Source organism: Apodemus sylvaticus, chromosome 23 (genome assembly GCF_947179515.1).
Source record: "Apodemus sylvaticus chromosome 23, mApoSyl1.1, whole genome shotgun sequence".
NCBI lineage: Eukaryota > Metazoa > Chordata > Mammalia > Rodentia > Muridae > Apodemus > Apodemus sylvaticus.
In genome coordinates, this window is record NC_067494.1 from 6,726,416 (window position 1) to 6,752,327 (window position 25,912).

Here is a 25,912-nt window from a genome sequence, read left to right on the forward strand (position 1 = left end):
AGAGACTCATGGAGCTTGGGAATGCACCAGTGACATGGCTCCTGTGTCTTACATGCCTGTTGATATGTCACATTCAGGAGATTATTTCACCAAGATAACTGTATGAATAAAATGAAAAGCATCTTTAAATTGTATTTTTAAAAGAAATCAGGGTTTGAAGAATGTAAGGACAAATAAGCAAAGCACAAGGTTTCTAAGTGGTGAACACTATCTTGAACACTATATTTTATACAAATTGTAACTGTCCGAAGTTACATGGAATGGGTTACCTGGAAGGGAAGCTGGGGATGTATGGGAAGGCGTTGAGAGAAGAATGAGACCAAGACAACCGTTGCTGATCAGGGTGCCAAGGTTTAATGGAGGACTCAGAATTTAAAGTTTCAGGCAAGACCGCTCCCCCAGATTTCAAGGTCTGTTCAGGAGAACTGGTCTGACCACTCAGTGGGTGTTGGCTCCACTGCTCTGGTGGCTGGACTCGACACCAGCTTAATTCAGAAATTTGTACATCTGGAGGAACAATGAACTTCACCTTGGTCTGAGCTCTCCACTCTAGGTGTGTATGGGGGGGCGGGGGGGACTATGGCTAACACAGGTCCAGAACTACACTCTCAAGTGCAGGGAGGAAAAGGCACAACAAATACGTCATTGTACAGAATGGACCCTGATAAAATGAATCATGTAGGATGATTATGCTGGTCACAATGAGTTACTCTCAAGGAATGGGCATAATGTATCAGATCGTCCAATTGCAAAGTCAAACATTTGAAAAGATATTCTCACTGTCTCTTCAATTTTGATGTGAACTTAACAATTTGCCCTCATTTATTTGGTCAGTCAGCTCATACAAAGACTGGAAAATGGTCCACGTCTCTCAATAGTTTTTTCATTTGAGGTGACCATTTTCAATTTAGAAAGCATTTAACATTTAACATCTTTTCACTTACAGTTGGCTTCTCAGAGAGCTGTTGTGTTTCTCTTTGTAAACCATTGTAGTCAACGTCAAGGAGATGATAAAATATTTATAGCATAAACTTGGTAATCATGACCACTGCATCTGTAAGTTCAATGACATTTAAGACATTGATGTTGCTGTTGGAGCCACAGCACCATCTGTCAGGAGATCCCTCTGCATCTTGCAAAACTTGAACATAGAACTCATTAAATGAAAACCCTCCATTTCACCCCAGAGTCTGTCAATCAATATTTTCTATCCATTAGAATGGATGTGATTACAGTAGGTACCATGTACAGTTGGAATTATCCAGTAAATGTTACTTACTGAATGTGTACATCTCACATTTCCTACATTGCTGATGTATCATTGGGTTATGGTCATGTTTTTTGATAATGTCATTTAGTATGAATAGCTATTCCAGTCCCAGTTTCCTTCCCTTTCTTTCTGCTTTATGTATATAAATGTATTTATTCATTTGCTTTGTCTTTGTGCACCTGCAGGTTGACTTCCTAGTCTAAAAGATAGCTCAACTTTTAAAAAAGTTCTTTGTGTAAGGTCCATACTATTTCCACAGTGGCTGCATCATTTGTCTTTTCTACTACCAAGACACAAGAGTCAAAGCTCCTCACACACTTCCTGTTTTCTGTTCTCTTTCAAAACTTTCCCAAATTGGTTTAAGAAGATAATGGTGCATATTTTCAACAAGAATTCTCTAATATTTCTTGAGGTCATTTTTTTTGACACATCCTGGGAGATACATAATCATTTTTAAACTACTTGCTATTGAAAAGAATAGCAATGAGGAGTATCCTATAAAATTTGAAAGTACTGAATCATGATAAATACAACCTAGCACCGAAGGAAATTAAACCCTGCTCAATTTTGTTCAGCTTGCTGAAATATGTCATCAGTTAAAGGCTCATGATAAGTCAAAAAGAGTCAGGTTGTAAATGAGCTATTTTATTATTTGCATAAATTATAGCTTTATCATACAAATATAACGCATGCATGTACTCATGTCTAGAATTACAAGAGGCCTTGATGCCATTAGGGAGTTGCTGAAAGGCACTACTTGAAAATCTGTTTTGTCTTGGACGCTGGACAAAATGTTCTACATGAATCCATGCATCATCATTTGGACGTGTTTCAACTTTTGAAGGAAGATAATATTATAAATGAGAACATTTGCATTATTGAGATTAAGCATCTTGCCAAACATTTAACAACTGGGAAGCAATGGATCCTGAGTCCAGTTTAGTGTGAACCTCCTCGCTGGTTTCACAGCTTTCCCTGCAGATTCCAAACAGATGTTTTTTCAACTTCATGTGCAAACCTCAGATTTTAAGAACTTCAAGATTTTTCTCTCTTGTTCACAGAACTGTACTGACCGTTTTCCATAGCTTCACTAAATATTTAATTAATGTAAAATAATATTAAAATTCTGGGTGAAACTTTGAATTTATCAAAAGCATTATTACCCTATAACATACATTTACAGATAGAATTTCACCTCCTTTATTGACTGCTTAAATGTCTGTGTTGATGTCTTTCTGAGAATAATTTGGATGGGATTACTGCCTCAGTGTGTTCATTGGTCGGTATAATTACACATTCGAAGCCATATATACTTGGGAACCTGATAAGAACACTCAGAGAAGCTAATTGTAACAAAATGAACACCAGAAAGACAGAACTGAATGATTATTATCAATCCCATTAGTCAAGACAATTTACAGAAAATTAAATCCCCCTTTCTACACTTTCAGTGTGATTTGTGGATTTTGCTGAGAATGAACATTTAACTTCTCTGCAATAATCACACTGAAGACGTGAATGTTTCCAGGGTAACATGCATTTAATGTTCTTATTGCTTCAATACATTATGTGGAATTCTACACTCAATATTTTACAATGGAATTTCCAAAAATGTAGTAAACGATTTAAATGAAGTTAACACAGTATCCTGGAAAAAGCCTGATTTATCATAAGCTTATTAAAATTGTATACCAAACAGCTGGGGTTTAAGAAATACACCAATATCAAAATATCCCTAAAAGCCCAATAAGTACTTTAAGATAGCAATATTTTATATAGGAAAGGAAACAGCCCCTAGATGATTAGGCTAAGAGATAGTAAAAAATTATACCAATACTTAATTGTGAAAATATATAAGGATACTTGATAATTCTTTTTCATGTCTCACTTATTTTTCCAGTATCTGTTGGATTCTGGGAACTGACATAACATTGATGTTTACCCATTGTAGAACAAGTCAGATTGCGATTTATCTGAAATGTAAGGACAATGTACTGAAGTTGATTGATTCAAGGAAACTGCTTATCTATGGTGTCTGCTCCTTTCATGGGAATCATCAACATGAACTTTCTAAATAAGTATGTGTTGGTTTTCCCATGCAGTTTGTCTGCCTGCACGCTGTACAGATCACCTGTTGGCCTCCCCCACCCCCACCTCACTCCAGTCCCCACCCTCCACCCCCCCAACCCCCCAACCCCCCATCTTCCCCACCCCTCACCCCTGTGTGGGCTGCGGGGATGCGGTGGAGATCGGGGCCACAATGAGGGGGTCACCCCAGGCCAAACATTTCCATGTGGGTCTTTATTTAAGATGGGGAAAAGGTTCAGCGGGCAGAAAGAAGGAAGGAAAAGAGAGAGAGAGAGAGAGAGAGAGAGAGAGAGAGAGAGAGAGAGAGAAACACCACTCAATTATGTACAGGTGATGATGTAAATTACAGGTAAAGAATTCTGGGTATATGGCAGCTGTTGCCTTGGCGATTGTAATTGTCATTTATATGACGTCACAGGTCTCAGTACTAACAGTATGCCTATCCATAGCTCAACACATTTAAAATTCATTCTACCATTGGACTTAAAACATATTTTCTTTACTCTCCATTTAGGACCATAGTTTTTTGAAAAGTCCAACAAAAATTAACTGTAACTATAATGACTATTGGTATGTAAATTAAAATTACAGATGGAAATCTGACTTAGACTAACTTTATCCTGAATTAATAAGTACTTACTGCAATTCTAATTTCTTTCTCAGTTAAAAGTTTATATATATATATATATATATATATATATATATATATATATATATATATATTCATATTCAATGTGGATCATTTTACAACTTGATATAAAATCTCCCTTTGAAGATTATGTAAAAATATAACATTAATCCAATATATCAATTAGGAGATGAATAAAGCAGTCACTTATTGTAACAGCTAATTTTCAATGAGGACTAGTATAGGTAAGCCTTCTCTAGGCACATCAAATGTGTCCCAAAGTCTATTCTTCAGAGCTGCATAAACGAATTGTTGTTGTTGTTTCCATTGCTGAGATGGAGGAGTGTTTCTCAATGAATAGAAAGTTTAAAAATTTGCTTATGGGACAAAACCCAATTCATCTATATTGCATCAATTTCCCAACAGGCAGCTTGACCCTAAATGTCTCGTCTAGTAACCCAAAGTTTGTCTCAGCTTCATTCCTCAGTACTCTCCACAAAGTACACGCTCAGGAACCTTGCTTTAGGACCTCAGACTCTGGACATAACTACAAAGCATCATTTCTTCTGCCTGCTTCTCATACAGATTGTTCAAAAACTACTATACAGCACATCATGAATGCATCCGGCACTATCCGCACTACCCCTTCATAATCTAAACCCGTTCCCTTCTCACCAGGGCAGGTAGAAGAGCCTCAGGTCTAACTCATTTCCATATCCCTGTCTGCTGCCAGTTTGCCCTTCAGTAGCCAGAACAGCCAATTAAAATATAATTGGATTGTTATCCTCCGTTCAATGCCCCTTGTAGCATCTCAATCTGTGTAGACCCAAATTTCCACACTTACCTTTTGTGTTTCCCTGTGACCTGGTCCTGATGCTCTCCAGTATCCTCTCTGACTACATATTCTTTTTGTCTATTTTATTCTGATCACACTGGATTTCTTGGGCTAAAATACATTTATTCCTACCTCAAGTCTTCCATTCCTGCTGTGACCTTGTCCTCAAATGCTTATTCACTAAGATATAACATAGTTTCGTCTCTTGTGCCATTAAGGTCTTTTTAAACGCCATCTTCTTAGAAAAAGCTCTTGTGACTCTTTTATAGAAAACTATATCTAAAACTCCATTACTTGCTTATGTATCTTGTTTGTCACTCCAGTCCCATATTGGCAAGTGCTTAGCAACTGGCTCTCCGGGGGATAACAAAGCCCTGAGTTCAACTGTTAGCCATTCTCCATGAGGAAAATATTCCTACAGTGGCTGATTGCACATTACCTCATGAAATGTCACTGGGAACAGTGCTGATGAGAGGAGCTCACATTGGCTTCTGAGAATCTGGCAGGCTGCTTGTTTTTCTGGAACACAACTCCACTGAGAGAAGGATTTTGAATTTACCTCTGTATTTCAACACCTATATTACAGGCTGCCACAGTAAATGATGTGTTGCTCAATAATTGCAAAACAAATGGATTAGTGAACTAATTAAAACACCATTCTCTGAGCCTTTAATATACATATGCACATTCTGTAATTAGTACCTTGGAAAGCAAAAATGAGTCTAGTAATCTCCAAGTAGATTTTATTTCAGATTCAACTGTCCTTCTTACCCTACTTATTTTGGAAGTCACCCCAATCCTTATTTTAATGTTCTCTTGTTTACAAAAAAAATAAGAGCGCCCCAATCTGCCTGCTCATATTTAAATAATTACATTTATGTTCAGCAGGGAATGCCTGATCTGAGGTTATCTCACTATATTAATGTACCTTAGGCACATAATGCATTACTAAAACATCCAAATCAATCACATCTGCAATTGAAACTATGACCTCTTCCCCTCTTATCTTCATTCTTCTGAGTTTTCTATCCAGATGTTAAAAGAATTATTTTGGAGAATTCTGGAGAATTTTGATAGTCATGTAACTCCCCTTCTTTCAGTGTGATATACTGCCAATGCCAGATTCTTAATGGGGAAGTGTAGAGGCATCTACTCCATACAACATGCATGTAAAAATAAGTTCCAGCTACTATCTGTGTTTATACCATAAACTCATTTCCCATTCTACAGTGACTGCAGACAAGTATAGAGGCAGGTCTCCTGGATGCTAATTCCTCACCCTTCTTCCTTCTTATTGATCTTCACTGATGGTTGTGGTCACTTCTTAGCTCTCTGTTGTGTGGTCTCATTTTAGAGTCTGGCTTCATGTCCCAAGACACTCAAGACTTGGCTGTGCTATATTTCAATTCATGGCTTTCTCTGTATATGTATTTATCTGCTCTATAATCTTCTTTGCTGGGCAGACAGTGGTCTTGCAAACTTTAGCATCTGGCATGAGCCAGATGACTTAGGAAGCTCTTGGATTATGATTCTTGTCTGAATTTTCACATATGAAACAAAATTTGATTCCATGCCAAGGGAAACACTGTCCCAGAGATGTTTTGTTTTGTTTTATTTTGTTTTTAAAGATTTGCTTCTAAACTTTTGACTCAATTTTGGGGGTGGGGTGGCTAATGATTTAACTACCAGAATTAGCATATAATAGTTTATACTACTTTATAAGGAATTGAGTATAGAATTCTTCAGAGATACATTTTCAAACAAATTAACCACGTTAAGGAATGGTTTAAAGCTATCAGAAGAAGACACTTGGAACCACAGTTTCCTAAGGACTAAGATTAGCCACCATGCCTAGAAATTAAATACTCCCCTTTTTCAAAAGGGAACAATTCAGAAAGTTGGAGGAGAGAGAAGCAGAGTGAAAATCTGTAGATATTTCAAAGAATATAGAGGTAAGTAATATAGATATAATATAAATACCTTCAAAGAAGGTGGAGAAAAGCAATATGAAATTTCCAATAAGGTCACTGGTTCTGGAGTTATTATATTAGTGTACTGGTGTTGTGATTCAGAATCTGCAGATAATTAAATAGGGACAATATTTACTTTACAAAGTCCATAAAGAAAGGCATGGCAGTAGAGAAACAGACAAACATGAAAAGGTCTGGTGCTGGTTCGTTTGTAGTAGGTAAATTGGGTAAGTATTGAGTGACTGACCTGTGGGAAGCAATCATGAACCAAAATCACGAAGTTCCCATCCATCTTTGATGTTTTTTTTTTTATTCTGCACTGCGAAAACTCCATTTCTAACTCTTCTCATCACTACAAATCTTTTGTTCCCCAAATGCTTTGAACTTCAGTGACTCATTCACTTCCGTAATGTCACTATTGGAAAACATGTTGGTTGTCCTTCTCCTGCTCACTATAAAAGTGGAGAAAAACAAGGCAAGGCTGGGTATTTCTCTAAGGTGTATAATTTTCAGGAGGCAGGTTTTGAAATGTCACAGTTTTGATTGTCTATGATTCACACCAATATTGCGCTCTCTGAGGGCTGCCCTGGGAGGACTGGCATGCTCTGTGTAGGACTCAGCCCACCTGCTCTTTTTACCAGTAGCTGATGTGAGAGCCATGCTGGGCCAATGACTTCCTCACAGGAGGCAGGTCAATCTTTTGAAACCATAGATTGCCTCAAATGAGAAAGAAGCTTCGTGAAGAGAGAGGAGATGTCAAGGGCAGTGCTAAGCACAAGAAAAATGCTTGCCTGGGTTTCCCCTGCAGCTAACATAGTTAAAAACGATAGCAACTTAATGAAGCAGGCATGACTAGATGTGTTAATAAACAGAGGAAGGGCTGTGCTTATTCCAGTTTGGAGTCTACTTCTTCCTCTTGCTATAGTTTTAGTAAGTCTGGACTAAAATAGTGAGACCTTGTGGCCAACAGTGCCATTGGAGTCGATAATTATTAAAACATGTTTCTTGGTCTCTGGATGGAGTATAGTTGCAGAAAGTGCCTCGCTATTTATCAAGGTAATTAAGAAACTGTATTAAACATTTGCACTTTAGGAACAAGCACTAAATTACTGCCAGTGGTAATACTGCTGTGTAAAAGAGAAATATTTGTTTAGTAAAATGAGATATATTGGTAAGCCTTTTATTCTAGTCGTGAAAAGAATTCAAATATACACAAAAGCATAGAGAATACCATGAATGTAGATGGACTCAGTGCTCACCCATTTATAAGAATTAACTCATGGCTTCTTTCATATCAAGTTTTTTTTATTTTTATTTGTGTATGTGTGTGTTTGTGTATGTGTCTGTGCATGTGTGTTTTAGTGTGTGTATGTGGAGGACAGAAGAGACTGGGTGGGTGTCTTTCTCTGCCTGCTCCCCATATTTCCTCAAGGTAGGGTTTTTCCGGGAACTCATTGTGTTAGCTAGGCTGATTAGCCAGGGAGGCACTTCCACTTGAGGTCATGCCTGGCTTTTATGAGGGTTCTAGGGATTTGGGCTCAGGCTCACAGACTTGCACAGCAAGCACACTGATCTGGTACACCATCATGTCAACACCCCTGTCTACCTTGGTTCTAACCAAAACCACACCCTACACTGACTGAGCTCCAGGATTATTTGGAAGCAACCTCTGGTATATCTCTTTCTAGGTGATTGTTTCCCTTGGTAAATAAAACCAGCATCTTGCCTAAAGTTTACTATATGGTTAATATTAATATATATGTTCATATCTTTGTTACTATTATGACTCATTGTGCTTGCCTACTGTTTCTTTTTGAATGGCTGACTAGTTTCATCACACTGCATATAAAGACACACATTGCATTTATTTGGCTAAATCTTTCAACTCTCTCTTGAGAGAGAGTTGAGTATAAACTATTTTTTTAGCTTACTTGAAATTCCTTTATCTATTTGAGGTTTCTAGTGATTTGTCTAATGGAGGTCCTAATATTTCCCCTTTGCTAACTGTCTCCTGTAGTGATGTTTGTACACCACTGCAGGTCCTAACAATGACCCTGGCTTAAATTTCCTCTAATTGAGTTCCATGTTTTTGGAATGACCATTTTATTGTGGACAAGCCATGATTCTAACATATTGTAAGAATGGTAGGTGTCTCCATTTTGGGGATATCAATGGCTATCAATGAACACAGGTAACCACATTAAATTTTACTTCATTAAAGTAGATTCTCCCTCACAATGAAGAGCATCAAGCCATGTCCTGTGCTGGCACATGCCATGCAGCCTCTTGTCATGTTAAGGCCTGTCCCTCTATTGGAGCACTTTGGTTTTGGTATGTTCTTGGTCATTCTGCTTTTAATGTCTTAGACCTTAACTTTATGCTAAGCTTGTCCTTCTATGGATGAAATCTATTTATTATTTCTAGTGAAATAAATAGAACTACATATTATTGTACGTAATTGTATGTTGATTGTATACTAATGGAGAGAAAGGAAAAGTAACTTATTTCTTTGAGTCAGAGGTAAAGGTTTTCCTTCTTGTAGAATGTGACAAACAGAATCAATCCTTCCAGACTGTTGAAAAGTTAGCCACTGTTTTAAATCCTTGATAAAAAAAAAATCCAATTTCAACAAATAATTGCAAATTTTCATCTAGTCAGATTATTATTTCTTAAGAAAACCTTAGGTGCTGGGACCACTCGTATTCAAACTTATTAATTCCATGAGTGTAATGTGAACATTTCAGCAATCTGTTTTAATTGGGAGCAGAGTGTCTCTGTTCCTCTTGTGACCTGGCAGAGCATCTCACTTGCCCAGAGGCAGAGGGGCTCATCTGCTTACCTGCAACTTCCATCAATCCATGCTCACCACTGCTAATGTATTTGTAGGAGGGGGTGAAGTAGGATAAAGTGGCCTAACTCGGTATAACAGTGACAGTTACAAATCATTTTAGGACATGGAATTATTTTAAATGAATCCACTTAAAGACTCAAAGTATGGGCCAGTATATTCCTTTGAAGCCCCCTGCTGTATCATTCTGGCTTTCCTGGATGAAATAAATGGATAAATAGACCTACAACTCACCTAGAATGTAGTAACTGTGGATGTTTTTAGGTTAATTTTTTGTTTTTAAGTTTAAAGCCTCATTTAAAACCTTTTGAATTTGGAGTCTGACTTAAATTTTAATTTAGCATTGCCATCATCAGCACATACATGTTAACCTCTTTTAAAGAGAAATATGGTATAATTTTTCTTAGATAACTCAGACATATGCATAGAATAAGAACCTGGTTGTATGCGGCATGGGTAGGAGAAAATTTTTAATGAACATCTTCCTTATACAAAGACACGAGGAGTTTCATCCTCTTAGCTCATGCTATGTTCTAGCTTCTGTCACAGCTTTGTGTACACGGCTCTGAACTGTCACAGTGAAAATAGCCAGACTGAGTTCACTGGGCTGTAACCTCTGCTTTTCTTCAGGAATATTTAGGAATCTTCCAAAAAAAAAAATGTAGCTTTCCTCAGTCGCTTCTCTTTGCTGTTACTGAAATTTTGTTTTGCTTTTTTATTGTTCTTTAATGGTTGTAGAAGGAAACAACTAATAGTCATATGAACTGTGTCTATCAAGTCAAGCAAAGAAACACAAATACTGCTATGAACATCTCAAATTCTTCCCTAAGCTTGAACATTCATACTTTGGAAAAATCCTTTCTAGTTTGGACATTAGTTCACGCTCATCACTTTAAAACAAGATAGACACATGACACACTTTGGATCGTGGGCCATTTCAAAGCAAAGAATGCAAATAGACTTTCAAAATACAGGTTTGTAATGTTGAGATTATGTCACAACTGGGAGAAATGTTAAAATTCATAGCATGGACAAAAGCAGATATAAGAATACTGACTGCAGGATTCTGGCAAACAACTGCTGGCTACAGCTCCCAATGAACATCAGTGCAGGGAAGGAAGCGATACACAAAGTGTGGGACAGAAACTAGTTGGCCACCGGCTAGCCTCATAAGCAACAAGGGAAGACAACTCAAAGGAGAGGGAGCTGGGTGAAGTCCTGCCTGAGGACACTGCTTCTTAGAGCCACTGGCCTCCATCAATTTGCCCTTTGTGAAGAATTTAAAGAGAAGGCTTTGCTTCATTTGTAAGGATTCATATTCATCCTGTTTCTTTTTAGAAAAAAAATCATACCATACTTACACATTTGCTTGTGTGTGTGTGTGCACATGTGTGCGTTTGTGTGCATGCTTGTGTGTGCTATTGTGTGTGTTGCATGAGTGCATGTGTGCATGAGTGTGCATTTGTGCATACATGTGTATGTGTGTGCATGTGTGTGTGTGTTTGTATGTGTGCATGTGTGTATGCATGTATGCATGTGTGCATGTGTGTATCTGTTTGTTGGGGGTGAGTGTGGGTTCATGTATATGGAGGCCAGAAGAGGATGTCAAAGCTCTTCTTATAGCATTTTCTTGATACCTGGGTTTTGTGAGTACTAGGATGAGAATGCTGGTCCTGACTATAAGACAAACACTCTTAGCTGTCAAGCCATTTTTACATTCCTTGCCCTGAACCTTCTAACTGTATACCAATGATACTCAAAATCTCCAAAATATCCAAACACAATACTTTTTGGTAGCATTGTTCTGAAGATCAAGATACTTGGAGAAAGGAAAATCCTAAACGTTCTAGAAACCAATGTTAGAGTACTCAGGAACACTTATATTAGAGCTGGTTCTGAATATCCCCCAGACATCATAGTTTGTGAGAGCTCAGATAGCCCTTATTGCAGCAAGACCCAAAGTACTCCAAGCTCCCAGATTGCTTACTTGAGGTACAGTGTTATACAATATCACATTATTATAGCCATGGAGTGGAAAAGTATCTTTCATCGAAAGGTCTTTTATGGAAAGATCCTTTAGCAGAACCCCTTTCTCCAATTACATGCTTAATGAATACTCTATTCTTAATACCCCAATTAGAACAATTATAGAGATGAAACATCTACTTCAGCACTGCAACAGTTGAGGTAATTGCAGGATTGTTATATATGTGAATGTGAAATCTATGCAGTAAGTGTAGTCGGAACTAGAAAGATCTCCTTGTTCCAGTAAAATTTCAGCTATTTGATGTTATTTTAAAATTGATTTTTAACATTTTTACAGTCACTAAGTTTTTTTAAAAACATCTTCCCACCAAAAGAACAAGTATAATGAAAACTAGAGCAAGAACAATAGCTAACCAACAAATAAAAACCCATTTGCATATCATGTTAGTATATGGTCATTGAAGCCTGGAGGTCTTAGTAGGTCTTACAGTGAGATGCTTGCTTTCCTTGCTGCTGCTTTACACTGTAACAGATTGTGCTATTTTTATCAGGAATAAGGTATTACTTCTACTGGTTTTAAAGAGTCTAAATATGTAAAGCACAAGAGACAGTTAATAAAAACAGCACAGATAACGTTAAAGAGCTATTCTGTTTGAGGCATTGAAAATGTGGAGTTCTTAGAAAACTCTCAAAAAATTCACATTCACTCTCTGAAGCCTTCAGAGAATGCTTCTATTCATTGTGGTTTTCAATAATGCTATTTACAACACTTTAAGAAGTTTATGCATAATAGTACATGCCAACAAATTTAATTAATGTTGCATGGGATGTAGAAGAATCCACAGGAAAAAAAAACATGAAAGAAGATATTGTTTTGAAATGGTGCTTTTTGATATTGTAAAAAGCTGGGACTGCTTTTCCATGGCACTTAATACTGGCTGTTAAATTGAATTATAGAATGAGGTTCTGAGATACTTTGTTAAAAAAGTTTTCATCTATTATTGCGAAGCCAACACAGATGCTCTGAAATCATAAATCTATTTCACATTCCCAAGAGAATTTGGCCTGTTCCTCTATCTGCTTGCTGGGCTGCTTGCTAAACAAACTTCCTTATCTATAACCCCAGCGTGTCCTTATTTTTCTTATGGACTAACAGTGTACTCGAACATGTTCTGTTATCTTTTATTTTGGTATATTTTTAAAAACAATCTCTGCACATTTTATTTTTCCTGGAAGGAAAGATACCAACTCAAATATAGGTGCAGCAAGTACTCTATTCTAAAGAGTAGCCAGCATGTGGGGTCATTATCTCACGATCTCTTCCTTGGGTTGCCATTGGAAAAGACATACTAGGAGGTGCAATGTTAAAGGGTTTTTTTATATTTCTCAGGCCAGCAAGGCTGAATAAGATGAGCAGGAGAGAAATAGATGTCTTGTTTCCAACCAAGTCATATATGCCCTTGTGTTGACTAGGATTTAGGCTTTTGCAAACAGAAATAGACAGTGCTAAACTAACAGAAGAACCATAGATGTTACAGTAATTTTGATTATTCAGCTACATATAATAAATGCTGAATACATACTATCTCAAAATATTGTGGTAAAAACTACACCATTTTTAAAGATGTAAAAGCTGGAAATCAGTCGTCTGGGTAATCACAGTTTAGGTGCTCTCTTTTCTTATGGTTTTAAGGCCTACCGGAGTTGCTTTGGGAAGACAGACTACTATGAGACTATCTCATAAGTGAGTGGTACAGTCCAGTTTCCCTTTGCTTTCCTTATAAGGGATCAGTTGATACGTTCTTCAAGAAATTTCCTCATAAGGAATCCATGTGACAGATTGTTTACTAGGATCTACTTAAATGGAGATAATTCCTTAAGGGAAATGTCTAAAATTTTAGAAATAGCAAATACTGTGAATAATGGGTATGATCCACTGGATTCATAGGAAGCCAGGATAAGTATAGTTCCTACACTCAAGTTGAGGTAGAATTACAAGTTCTAGGCAAGCTAAGTAAAATCAGAACAAATGGAACAAAGGCTAGCAACTCAGCCCCATGGTAGTGTGTTCTCCTAGTGTGTGTGAGACTTTGCATCTAAGCTGTGCAGCCATAAAATAGAATAGCAATGACTTTGTTGGTTATAGAGACATGTGTGTTACCACTAGTAACATAACAGGATGCAGGGCTGAAGAAAGAATCCTAGTGTTCCACCTCTCCTCCATCCCTCATCCTTAGAGTAAATGGTTTCAGCATGGCCGTGAATATCATGTCTCAAACATATATGTATTTTCAAATATTTATACATGCATACATAGATGTGTGTGTCTCTGATGTTCCAGTTCAACCTGGGTGGGTATTGTAGTCTGCTTATAGTTCCAGAATTTTGAAGCAGATACAAGTGATTCCTCCAGATTAGCCATATTGGCAGGCTCTGGGTTCAGTGAAACATTCTGCCATAATAAATTCGGTAGAGAATAGTCAAGGAAGATTCCAGAATCATTGTTGGCCATGCAGACAGTCTCTCTCTCTCTCTCTCTCTCTCTCTCTCTCTCTCTCTCTCTCTCTCTCTCTCACACACACACACACACACACACAACACAACACAACACAGAGACAGAGACTCATGAATACTTCCATTTATACGCTTTCATTAGCACAGAATGACACAAGCCCTTTCTGAACAGAGTAGATGCTTTGGCTATTATCTTTCTGGATTTAGTCTGTCATCCTCAAGAAAGGGAAGGCTTTAAATGGCTGAGCAACTGTGATTTACCAGCAGAATGAATTCAGCATTTTAGTGGGCGGCTTTCCCACAAATTTGCATAACTAGTAAATCCTAGATCTAATTTCGATCATTTAAGGGATTGTTTATAATCTCACGATACATGATATGTCCATCTTCCAGGAAACATCTTACAGAAACAACTGTGTCTCATGTTGCCCCTTTATATCAAAATTTTATATTTAAAATAATAAGTATCATACGGATACTGTACCTGAATTCATGGAATTCTAATGGTGAAGACAGTTTCTCTAGAATATTCCTTTCAGGGTTCCCATGACACAGTGGGTCATTCAATCACATGTTGGTAGAATCATCACTTAGATCATCCCTATTAGTGGCGGCATCATTTAGAACTTAAAGCTGCCAAGATCCCTATATTGTATAGGATTTACCAATCTATACTTTATCTTATTGCTTTATTGTTACTTTTCATGGCTTATAATTTCCATTCTATGGGGATGCTATTTTTTCCTTTATTTATTTATTTTTTTATTTACATTGCAAATGATTTCCCCTTTTCTGAGTCCCCACTCCCCGCAAGTCCCATAAGCCCTCTTCCATCCCCCTATTCTTCCATCCATCCCTTCCCACTTCCCTGTTCTGGAATTCCCCTATACTCTTGCACTGAGTCTTTCCTGAACCAGGGGCCACTCCTCCATTCTTTTTGGACATCATTTAATTTGTGGATTATGTCCTGGGTATTCAAAGTTTCTAGGCTAATATCCACTTATCAGCGAGTGCATACCATGACTGATCTTTGAGACTGGGTTACCTCACTTAGTATGATGTTCTCCAGCTCCATCCACTTGTCTAAGAATTTCATGAATTCATTGTTTCTAATGGCTGAATAGTAGTACTCCATTGTGTAAATATACCACATTTTTTGTATCCATTCCTCCGTTGAAGAACACCTAGGTTCTTTCCAGCTTCTGGCTACTACAAATAGGGCTGCTATGAACATAGTTGAGCATGTGTCCTTATTGCATGCTGAAGAATCCTCTGGATATATGCCCAGGAGTGGTATAACAGGGTCCTCAGCAAGTGACATGCCCAGTTTTCTAAGGAACCGCCAGACTGATTTCCATAGTGGTTGCACCAGCTTGCAATCCCACCAGCAGTGGAGGAGTGTTCCTCTTTCTCCACATCCTCACCAACACCTGCTGTCTCCTGAGTTTTTGACTTTAGCCATTCTGACTGGTGTGAGGTAAAATCTCAAGGTTGTTTTGATTTGCATTTTCCTAATGATTAATGATGTTGAACATTTCTTAAGGTGTTTCTCAGCTCTCCGAAGTTCTTCATGTGAAAATTCTTTGTTTAGCTCTGTATCCCACTTTTTAATGGGGTTATTTGTTTCTCTGGGTTCTACTTTCTTGAGTTCTTTGTATATATTAGATATTAGCCCTCTGTCAGATTTAGGGTTGGTGAAGATCCTTTCCCAGTCTGTTGGTTGATGTTTTGTCCTTTTGACGGTGTCCTTTGCCTTACAGAAACTTTGTAGTTTTATGAGGTCCCATTTGTCAATTCTTGATCTTAGAGCATAAGCTATTGGTGTTCTATTCAGGAACATTTCCCCTATGCCCATGTCCTCCAAGGTCTTCCCCAGTTTCTTTTCGATTAGTTTTAGTGTGCCAGGTTTTATGTGGAGGTCCTTGAGCCATTTGGGGTTGAGCTTGGTACAAGGAGATAAGAATGGATCGATGCGCATTCTTCTGCATGCTGACCTCTAATTGAACCAGCACCATTTGTTGAAAAGACTATCTTTTTTCCACTGGATGCTTTCAGCTCCTTTGTCGAAGACCAAGTGACCATAGGTGTGTTGGTTCATTTCTGGGTCTTCAGTCCTATTTCATTGATCCGCTTGCCTGATATTGTATCAATACCATATAGTTTTTATCACTATTGCTCTGTAGTAGAGTTTAAAGTCTGGGATATTGAATCCCCCTGAAGTTCTTTTACTGTTGAGAATAGTTTTAGCTATCCTTGGTTTTTTGTTATTCCAGATGAATTTGAGAATTGCTCTTTCTAGCTCTATGAAGAACTGGGTTGGGATTTTTATGGGAATAGCATTGAATCTGTAGATTGCTTTTGGCAAGATGGCCATTTTAACTATATTAATCCTGCCAATCCACGAGCATGGAAAGTTTTTCCATTTTCTCAGATATTCTTCCATTTCCTTCTTCAGAGATCTGAAGTTCTTGTCATATAGGTCTTTCACTTGTTTGGTTAGAGTCACCCCAAGATACTTTATGCTGTTTGTAGCTATTGTGAAGGGGGTCATTTCCCTAATTTCTTTCTCAGTCTGCTTATCATTTGAATATATAAAGGCTACTGATTAGTTTGCTTTGATTTTGTAGCCAGCCACTTTGCTGAAGTTGTTTATCAGCTGTAGGAGTTCTCTAGTAGAGTTTTTAGGGTCACTTAAGTATACAATCATATCATCTGCAAATAGTGATAGTTTGACTTCTTCCTTTCCAATTTGTATCCCTTTGACTTCCTTCTGTTGTCTAATTGCTCTAGGTAGGACTTCAAGAACTATATTGAAAAGATATGGAGAGAGGGGGCAGCCTTGTCTAGTCCCTGATTTTAGTGGGATTGCTTCAAGTTTCTCTCCATTTAGTTTGATGTTGGCTACCGGTTTGCTGTATATTGCTTTTACTATGTTTAGATATGGGCCTTGAATTCCTGTCCTTTCCAAGACTTTTAGCATGAAAGGATGCTGAATTTTGTCAAATGCTTTTTCAGCATCTAATGAAATGGTCATGTGGTTTTTTTCTTTGAGTTTGTTTATGTAGTAGATAGCATTTATGGATTTCCTTACATTGAACCATCCCTGCATCCCTGGGATGAAGCCTACTTGATCATGGTGGATGATCGTTTTGATGTGTTCTTGGATTCGGTGGGCAAGAATTTTATTTAGTATTTTTGCATCGATATTCATAAGGGAAATTGGCCTGAAATTCTCTTTCTTAGTTGGATCTTTGTGTTGTTTTGGTATCAGCGTAATAGTGGCTTCGAAGAAGGAGTTGGGTAGTGTTCCTTCTGTTTCTATTTTGTGGAATAGTTTGAAGAGTATTGGGGTTAAGTCTTCTTTGAAGGTCTGATAGCATTCTGCACTGAAACCATCTGGTCCTGTGCTTTTTTTGGTTGGAAGCCTATCTATGACCCCTTCTATTTCTTTAGGGGTTATGGGTCTGTTTAAATGGTCTATTTTGATCCTTGTTTAATTTTGGTAATTGGTATCTGTCTAAGAAAATGTCCATTTCCTCCAGATTCTCCAGTTGTGTTGAGTACAGGTTTTTGTAGTAGGATCTGATGATTTTTTGAATTTCCTCAGTTTCTGTTGTAATATCTCCATTTTAATTTCTAATTTTGTTAATTTGGATACTTTCTCTGTGCCCTTTGGTTAGTCTGGCTAAGAGTTTATCTATCTTGTTGATTTTCTCAAAGAACCAGCTTTTGGTTTTGTTGATTCTTTGTATGGTTCTCTTGGTTTCTACTTGATTGATTTCAGCCCTGAGTTTGATGATTTCCTGTCTTCTTCACCTCCTGGGTGAATTAGCTTCTTCTTGTTCCAGGGTTTTCAGTTGTTCCGTTAATCTTCTAGTGTAAGCTCTCTCGAATTTCTTTTTGGAGGCACTCAAAGCTATGAGTTTTCCTCTTAGCACTGCTTTCATTGTGTCCCATAGATTTGTGTATGTTGTGCCTTCATTTTCATGAAATTCTAAGAAACCTTTGATTTCTTTCTCTATTTCTTCCTTGACCAAGGTATCATTGACTAGAATATTGTTCAGTTTTCATGTGTATGTGGGCTTTCTGTTGTTTTTACTGTTACTAAAGACCACTTTTACTCCATAGTGATCTGATAGGAGGCATGGGATTATTTCAATCTTCTTATATTTGTTGAGGTCTGTCTTGTGACCTACTATATGATCTATTTTGGAGAAGGTACCATGAGGTGCTGAGAAAAAGGTATATTCTTTTGCTTTGGGATAAAAAGTTCTATATATATATCTGTTAACTCCAATTGTTTCAAAGCTTCAATTAGTTTCATTGTCTCCCTGTTTAGTTTCTGTTTTCCTGATCGGTCCATTGGTGAAAGTGGAGTGTTGAAGTCACCCACAATTATTGTGTTAGGTGAATGTGTACTTTAAGCCTTAGTAAAGTTTCTTTTATGAATGAGGGCGCCCTTGTATTTGGGGCATAGATGTTCAGGATTGAGAGTTCTTGTTGGATTTTTCCTTTGACCAGCAAGTAGTGACCTTCCATGTCTCTTTTGATGACATTAGGTTGAAAGTCAATTTTATCTGAAATTAGAATGGCAACTCCGGCTTGTTTCCTGGGACCATTTGCTTGTAGTATTGTCTTCTAGCCTTTTAGTCTAAGGTAGTTTTTGTCTTTGACACTGAGGTGTGTTTCCTGTATGCAGCAAAATGTAGGGTCCTGTTTACGTAACCAGTCTCTTAGTCTATGTCTTTTTATTGGGGAATTGAGTCCATTGATGTTAAGAGATATCAAGGAGTAGTGGTTATTGCTTCCTATCATTTTTGCTTATAATTTTATATGTGTATGGTTATCTTCTTTTGGGTTTGATGAAAAAAGCTTAATATCCTGCTCTTTCCAGGGTATAGTTTCCCTCGTTGTAATGGTGCTTTCCCCCTATTATCCTTTGTAGGGCTGGGTTTGTAGAAAGATATTGTGTAAATTTGGTTTTTTCATGGAATATCTTGGTTTCTCCATCTATAGTAATTGAGAGTTTCGCTGGGTATAGTAGTCTCGGCTGGCATATGTGTTCTCTTAGAGTCTGCATGAGCTCTACCCAGGATCTTCTAGCTTTCATGGTCTCTGGTGAGAAATCTGGTGTAATTCTGATAGGTTACTTGCCCTTTTTCTCTTACTGCCCTAAGTATTCTTTCTTTGTTTAGTACATTTGGGATTTTGATTATTATGTGACAGGAGGTATTTCTGTTCTGGTCCAGTCTGTTTGGAGTTCTGTAGGCTTCTTGTATATTCATGGGCATCTCTCTCTTTAGGTTAGGGAAGTTTTCTTCCATAATTTTGTTGAATATATTTGCTGGCCCTTTAAGTTGTAAATCTTCACTCTCATCAATACCTATAATCCTTAGATTTGGCTTTCTCATTGTGTCCTGGATTTCCTGGATATTTTGGGTTACAAGTTTTTTGCATTTTGCATTTTCTTTGACTGTTGAGTCCATGGTTTCTATGGTATCTTCAGCATCTGAGATTCTTTCTTCTATCTCTTGTATTCTGTTGTTGATATTTGCGTCTATGTTCACTGATTTCTTCCCAAGGTTTTCTGTCTCCAAACTTGTCTCCCTTTGTGCTTTCTTAGTTGTTTCTACTTCTGTTTTTAGATCCTGGAAGTTTTTGCTCAGTTCTGTCATTTGCTTGTTTGTGTCCTGGCAGGCAGCGAGTATGGAGGGGATGCTATTTTTTTAGCTAGGTTGTATCTATATTTCTGTCTAGAATACTGCACAGAATATCATAATACCTGGACATTATTATTTTAGATTTTCAGTTTGCACTGCAGGCATATTTACATTGTCACATATATTTAGATCTCTCTCTCTCTCTCTCTCTCTCTCTCATACACACACACACACACACACACACACCTCTCTTCACTAAGTTGCATGAAGATTTGAAGGTATGCCACTGCTTCCAGTGCCCTCTCTTTAACTGATGAGTTTACTCTCTCAAATTATAACAATGATGTCTCTTCCTTTCCTGACTTCACAGGTTTAATTCTTGTAAAGAGAAAGCCCAGAAATGCCCATTTAATATGTTATGGTTTCAATCACTAGTCTACATAGCATTGGAATTTAAACTTTGTATTTTCTATGTGGGGATTCAGAGGACCCCACATTTATTAGACATCTACTGTCAAGTGCTTTTTTTCCCAGGTGTATTTTGTATAATATTCCATTTAATAAAGTGGTGTCATGGGGTATGTACTTATTCTTGATGTTAATTCATATAAAATGAAGTAACAGATAGGAAAAAATAATCTTCCTAGGTTTGCACTAATGCTGGACTCATGATTTAAGCACAGGAACGTGCCTCTGAAGTGTTAGGCTGTTTTAGATATTATACATGAGGTCTCTATGTTTGAAGATGAAGTGTATTTACATACGCATGTTTTGGTTTTAGTACAGTTTCTTTTTCTTGACTATGGTTGTATGATTTTCCATGTCCAATCACATTCAGGTAGTAGAAGGCCTGTGATTGGACAGGAAAGGGGAAGTGGAGCTAGGAGTGGGGGAGAAGAGAGGTCACAGTAGGAGGAGGAGGAATGGAAGCAGATGTTATCAAAAGGCTAGAATATTGGGATAAAGATTTTATTATCATTTGGCTCTGAAATTACTGTATTGTCATCTAGTAAATTATAATATGTATACATAAATCTGGTTAATTAAGCTTTGAGAGTTTTGATTTACTTGATTACTGGAATGTGGATCCACTGAGGAGCACAGCTGGGATGTTGTGGGACCTAGCTGGGAGAGAATGGTTCAGTGGGGCAAGGACAGTGCCAAGCAGAACCCCGCTGGGACACTGGTGTTGTGGCCTGGTGGCAGGAAAGTTGTTGGGATCATTTTTAGTTTTTCCTGCAACAGACTATGAGGTGAAAAATTGGTGTGTAGTGTTTTGCATGCTGATGCCATAAGAGACTTTTAATAACTGGATGAAACAATGCTACTGAGTTGTTGGATGACTCAAGTCTACTCATAACTCATTGCTTTAAGTCATGGCTGTCAAAATGAAGCTACTTGCCCCAGCAAAAAGTGAATGTGCAATACTAAAATCATTTTTGCAGAACACAATTGAGTTACAAACTAAAACTGAGATGAACTCTTAGATAGTAGCCACCTTTCTATTTGGCATGACTGAGAAAGAGCATGTTGGAACTCAGAGCTATGCTGTTGTCACCCATCATCAGGTGTTCCAGATTGCCTATGTGATTGTGAAAGCAGCCAATTCCCCTCGGCCTGGAAACTGGATTTTGGAACGTTCCCTAGATGATGTGGAGTACAAACCCTGGCAATATCATGCGGTGACAGACACGGAGTGCCTGACCCTCTACAATATCTATCCCCGTACTGGACCACCATCCTACGCCAAAGATGATGAGGTCATCTGCACTTCATTTTATTCCAAGATTCATCCTTTAGAAAATGGAGAGGTAAGATGGAGACACTGCATTGAGTACTATAAAATAGCTCTGTCATAAAGACATGAATGTGTCAGTAATTAATGTCTTTGAGGTTTTAAAATGGAATTTAACAGAAGTCAATTTGAATGTGTTATTAGATAAAAAAGAAAACCCAAGGTGATTAGAAAGTCAAATGCCTTCCTATGTCTCCTCTCTCAAAGATCATAGATGAGGAAATGGGTTATCTTTGAAGCCAGAGATTAATTTCACCGCCAAAGAGATTTTTCCAATAATGTCAGCTGCTAGAGGCTAGAGACCCAGTGAAGTCTCTACAGTGTGCACACACAATCTCAGGATAGTGATGAAGAAAGGGTTTGTAAAGAAAAAGAAAACCAATCAACTAAACGACAATAAACCCCAAACCAAGCAAAAACATAGAGCATATAAAAAAATCACACCAGGTTTTGTATGCATTTTTGCTTTTACCATGTAGGGCTATAGTATGATACTATCTCTTTGGTGATGGCTCCCTAGATCGTCATGTACTGGTGCTTAAGTTCTTAATTATATGCATGCTTACATAATTCAAGAGTGTTTGATTGCTCTTTAGTTTTTGCTTGTTTGGGTTTATTTTGTTCTGTTTTGGTTTGGGTCCTAAAGATAATATTCTAATTTTTATTCATTAGCTTTAGCTTCTGATCCAAGTTATGACTTGATGATAGTTGTGTGTTCTTAGTCAAGTTGCTTATTTTTTTTTGTACCTTAGTCCATACATTAGGAAACCTAGAGATAGTTAATGTATTTGCTTTTGACCAAATGAACATATGAGCATGAGCAAGCAATGTAATTACACTTAAAGTACCCATCACAAGATAAAAATATTGTTAAGTGTCTAATGAATTTAGTGGACCAACCTACCAGACATCATAACTTTCTGTAACCTAACTTATATATATGCTCAGTGCAATGCCACCAGTCTGGTTTAAGCAAATGTATTTAATTCCATTTTAAACCATAGAGTTTAGTAGCTCCTGAAATTTGATGGACTCCATCAAAACTAAAACAGTGTGGATGTGTGACAGCTGGAGACACAGGTGAGTGGTTTGGAGACATGAAATGTGGATGCACAATCTTCCACAACTAACCCACACCACAATGCCACACCCAACAACACAGCCTGCTGCAGAGTGCTCATTGGTTCTGGGCTGATGGTGAGCTGAAGCTAAGCTACTAGGCTTCACAGGAAGGAATCATCCTTCATATCACTAGCCTGGGAAAAGATCCAGGTGGAATATTATCTTTCTATTGGATGCATATCATATTTCCAGAGCCACAAGGTCAAAACAGAAATATTTCTTTGTGAGACACAGTCTATACCCCCTTTCTGATATTCTCTCCCCAGTCCAGTCCAAGGATCATATCTTCTTGTATACACACATACAGAAAACCCACATTTCAATCTTAATATCCAAAGAATTGTAGGCAATCTAGATTCACTCTAATTACATCTGAGAAAGAAGTTTAGCTTTTGACATAAGTCGACCAGACTCCTCTTTGGCAATTTAATTCTACAAGTTCAAAACAGTACCCTAACTCTGTCTCAAATGCTAAAATTTAAAAAGTAATGGTTGTGGAGATGCAGATGATACAACAAATATCTCAATCTGAGAATTGACAGGGCGTCAAACAGCTGGCCAACCTGCTTTGTGCTGAACGCTAGCCAATTCATGGAAATGGTCTAGTTCAGAAGTTGGTAGAGCAATATAAAGTATACTTAGGTAGATATATAATGTGCAGTTATGTGAGCTCTTCCTCCTCCTCTCTTTGCATTATGGATGGTTTTCTGGACATTTTAACCAATTCAGCTTTCCGTCAGGAACAAATAAACATGCTTGTTTGCTTGTTTTTTTTTTTAATTTCTAGGTTTTCTTTGGGGGGTGGTTTATATATGCTTGAAACAGGGAGTGGCACTATTTGGAGGTACGCTATTTGGAAGTAGGTGGGTAGTAGCCATTAACTGTGGGAATGGGCTGTAATACCCTCATCCTAGCTGACTAGAAGCCAGTATTCTACTAGAAGATGTAGAACTCTCTGCTCTGCCTGAATCATGTCTGCCTAGATGCTGCCATACTCACACCTTGATGATAATGAATTGAACCTCTGAAACCATAAGCCAGCCCCAATTAAATGTTGTCCTTTATAACACTTGCCTGGACCATGATGTCTGTTCACAGCAGTAAAACCCTAACTAAGACGGGAGTGGGGGTTATATAGACATTATACAAATTATATATATATATATATATATATATATATATATATATATATATATATATATATACATACATACACACACACACACACTTTGAACATATCTCTCAATATGTCATTACCACTATCTACTAATCTCACATTTTCCTGATTAGTTTCCTTCATTTAGACAACTCTACTTTAGTGACATGTATATTATAAATTATATTAGTTTCCCATGAAATCTGGGATCCAAAGATTATACTCATTTCTTTCTTGAACTGGCTGTCCAGTTACACGCTAAAACAACACCCATTGAAAAGTTAGAGGACCCCTTCACTTGAAGAAGAGAGGGACAACATCTCTTTCCTCTTCCTAAGTTCATCAGGACAAACCAAAAAATGGGTCCATCTGTAGCAGTGAGTTTACTACACGGCTTTGCTCTCTAGTCAGATGGTGCATGTGCACCCGCTCAGGAGCTATCTTTGGATCCATGAATAAAAGACATACACACATCAGCTTATTTTTAAAATGCTATGGCTGCCTCAAAGGCTGGACACTCCTAAACCTTCCCCCAAGACCCCAGGCCCAATTGGGGAAGTGGCCAATGGCCACTTAGCCAAAATCTCACATGGCTGATGGCTTTTTCTCCTGTGTCCCATCCTTCTTCCTAAGTCATAGCAATTCTCCTCTGTTCCTCTGCAACCTAGCCTGTGTAACTCTACTGGCTATTGGCATCTTTATTGATCAATCAAAACCAATTGGGGATAAGAACCTTTAGCATTTGAACATGCAGATTGACTCAAAGCATTAGAAGTAAAAATTAGAGGAATCCTTCACTAGAAGGAAAGAAGAATATCTCTTTCCACTTCCTAAGGTCATAAGGACAAACCAAAGAATTGGTCCACCAAAGCTTACTCTTGGAAACCAATAAGTTTATTGGGCTTACACATCAGGGATGAGAGGTTACTCCCAGAAGCATGGGAGGAGACTGTAGCTGCAGACTCTGCCACATTGGAAAGTTTCACTCAAGAGGCAAGCAAGATGGTTTTTCTATAGACTAAACCTGTTTCAATTAATACAGTCTATCATATATAAATATGATATATATAGTCTATATAGTCTATCATAGCATATGCTTAGGACCCTGAAGCCACATACAGTTAAGATGTAACTGCATACAAATGGCTAGAAGTAGCCAGAATCTCAGGAGAGGGTCCACTGGCTTCCCTTAATCCTTCCTTCAAGGAGAATACCTATAGTCAGGAAGCCCGAGGATGACAATGGCTTGAAAGCAGGCATAGTTGATCCAACAGAGGTGGCAAATATTTTGCTGGAGGACAACTCTCCCCAGCAGCACTCATGACAAGGACTAAGGCCAGGTAATTCTGATTTCCCTGTGATGTCCTTAAGTTGCTTTGTGATTTATAGGGACAAAGTTGAAATATGGAACCGAGAGTTATCCAAAATATTATAGCATTTAAGAGTAAGACTTAAATCCAGGCATCTCCTAGACTTTCTCCTCATTGAATTGCATTTTCTTTGTGGAATATGCTACTTTCTAAAAAATAAAAATAAAAAATAAAGATCTCTTACTAGAAAGAAGCATGGTTCTGACACCTCATGGTCAGAAACACAATCAAATAAGAAAATGTTGTTATTACAGGCCAGACCTTCATAAGACCATGAACAGTCAATTCATCTTGAAGGCATTGTGTTGTTTTGATTGATTAGTTTAACCCATCAAGCTTTCCAAGCATATTTATGTTTTAATGCAACATAATTTTGATTTTCTAAATTAACATACAAAATAGGTTTCACTGTGCCATTTTCATAAACATGTATCATGGGGACATGTGTACATAGTCCCCATCTCCCTCTGCTGGCACGTGTTCCTTTCCCTCTCGTGTATCATATAACATTTCAGGATATTCTAAAATTTTAGATAATGCCTACCCCAATTCCATGACTAGTGATTATGAACAATCTTTGTCTTTTGCATTAGCTTTTAGTTATAAAATTATAACTTTTCACTTTTGTATAAACTGTAAAATGTACTTTTAGATATTTGTGTTTAAAATA

General features: G+C 37.7%; 1 protein-coding gene across 1 annotated transcript in view; it reads left to right on the plus strand.

Moving 5' to 3' along the window:
* Lama2 (laminin subunit alpha 2) overlaps positions 1 to 25,912 on the plus strand; it is a 606,823-nt gene that overhangs the window by 170,166 nt on the left and 410,745 nt on the right. Inside the window, 1 exon segment of the mRNA XM_052169299.1 lies at positions 21,368 to 21,610. Within this exon segment, the coding sequence (XP_052025259.1) occupies positions 21,368 to 21,610 (243 nt within the window).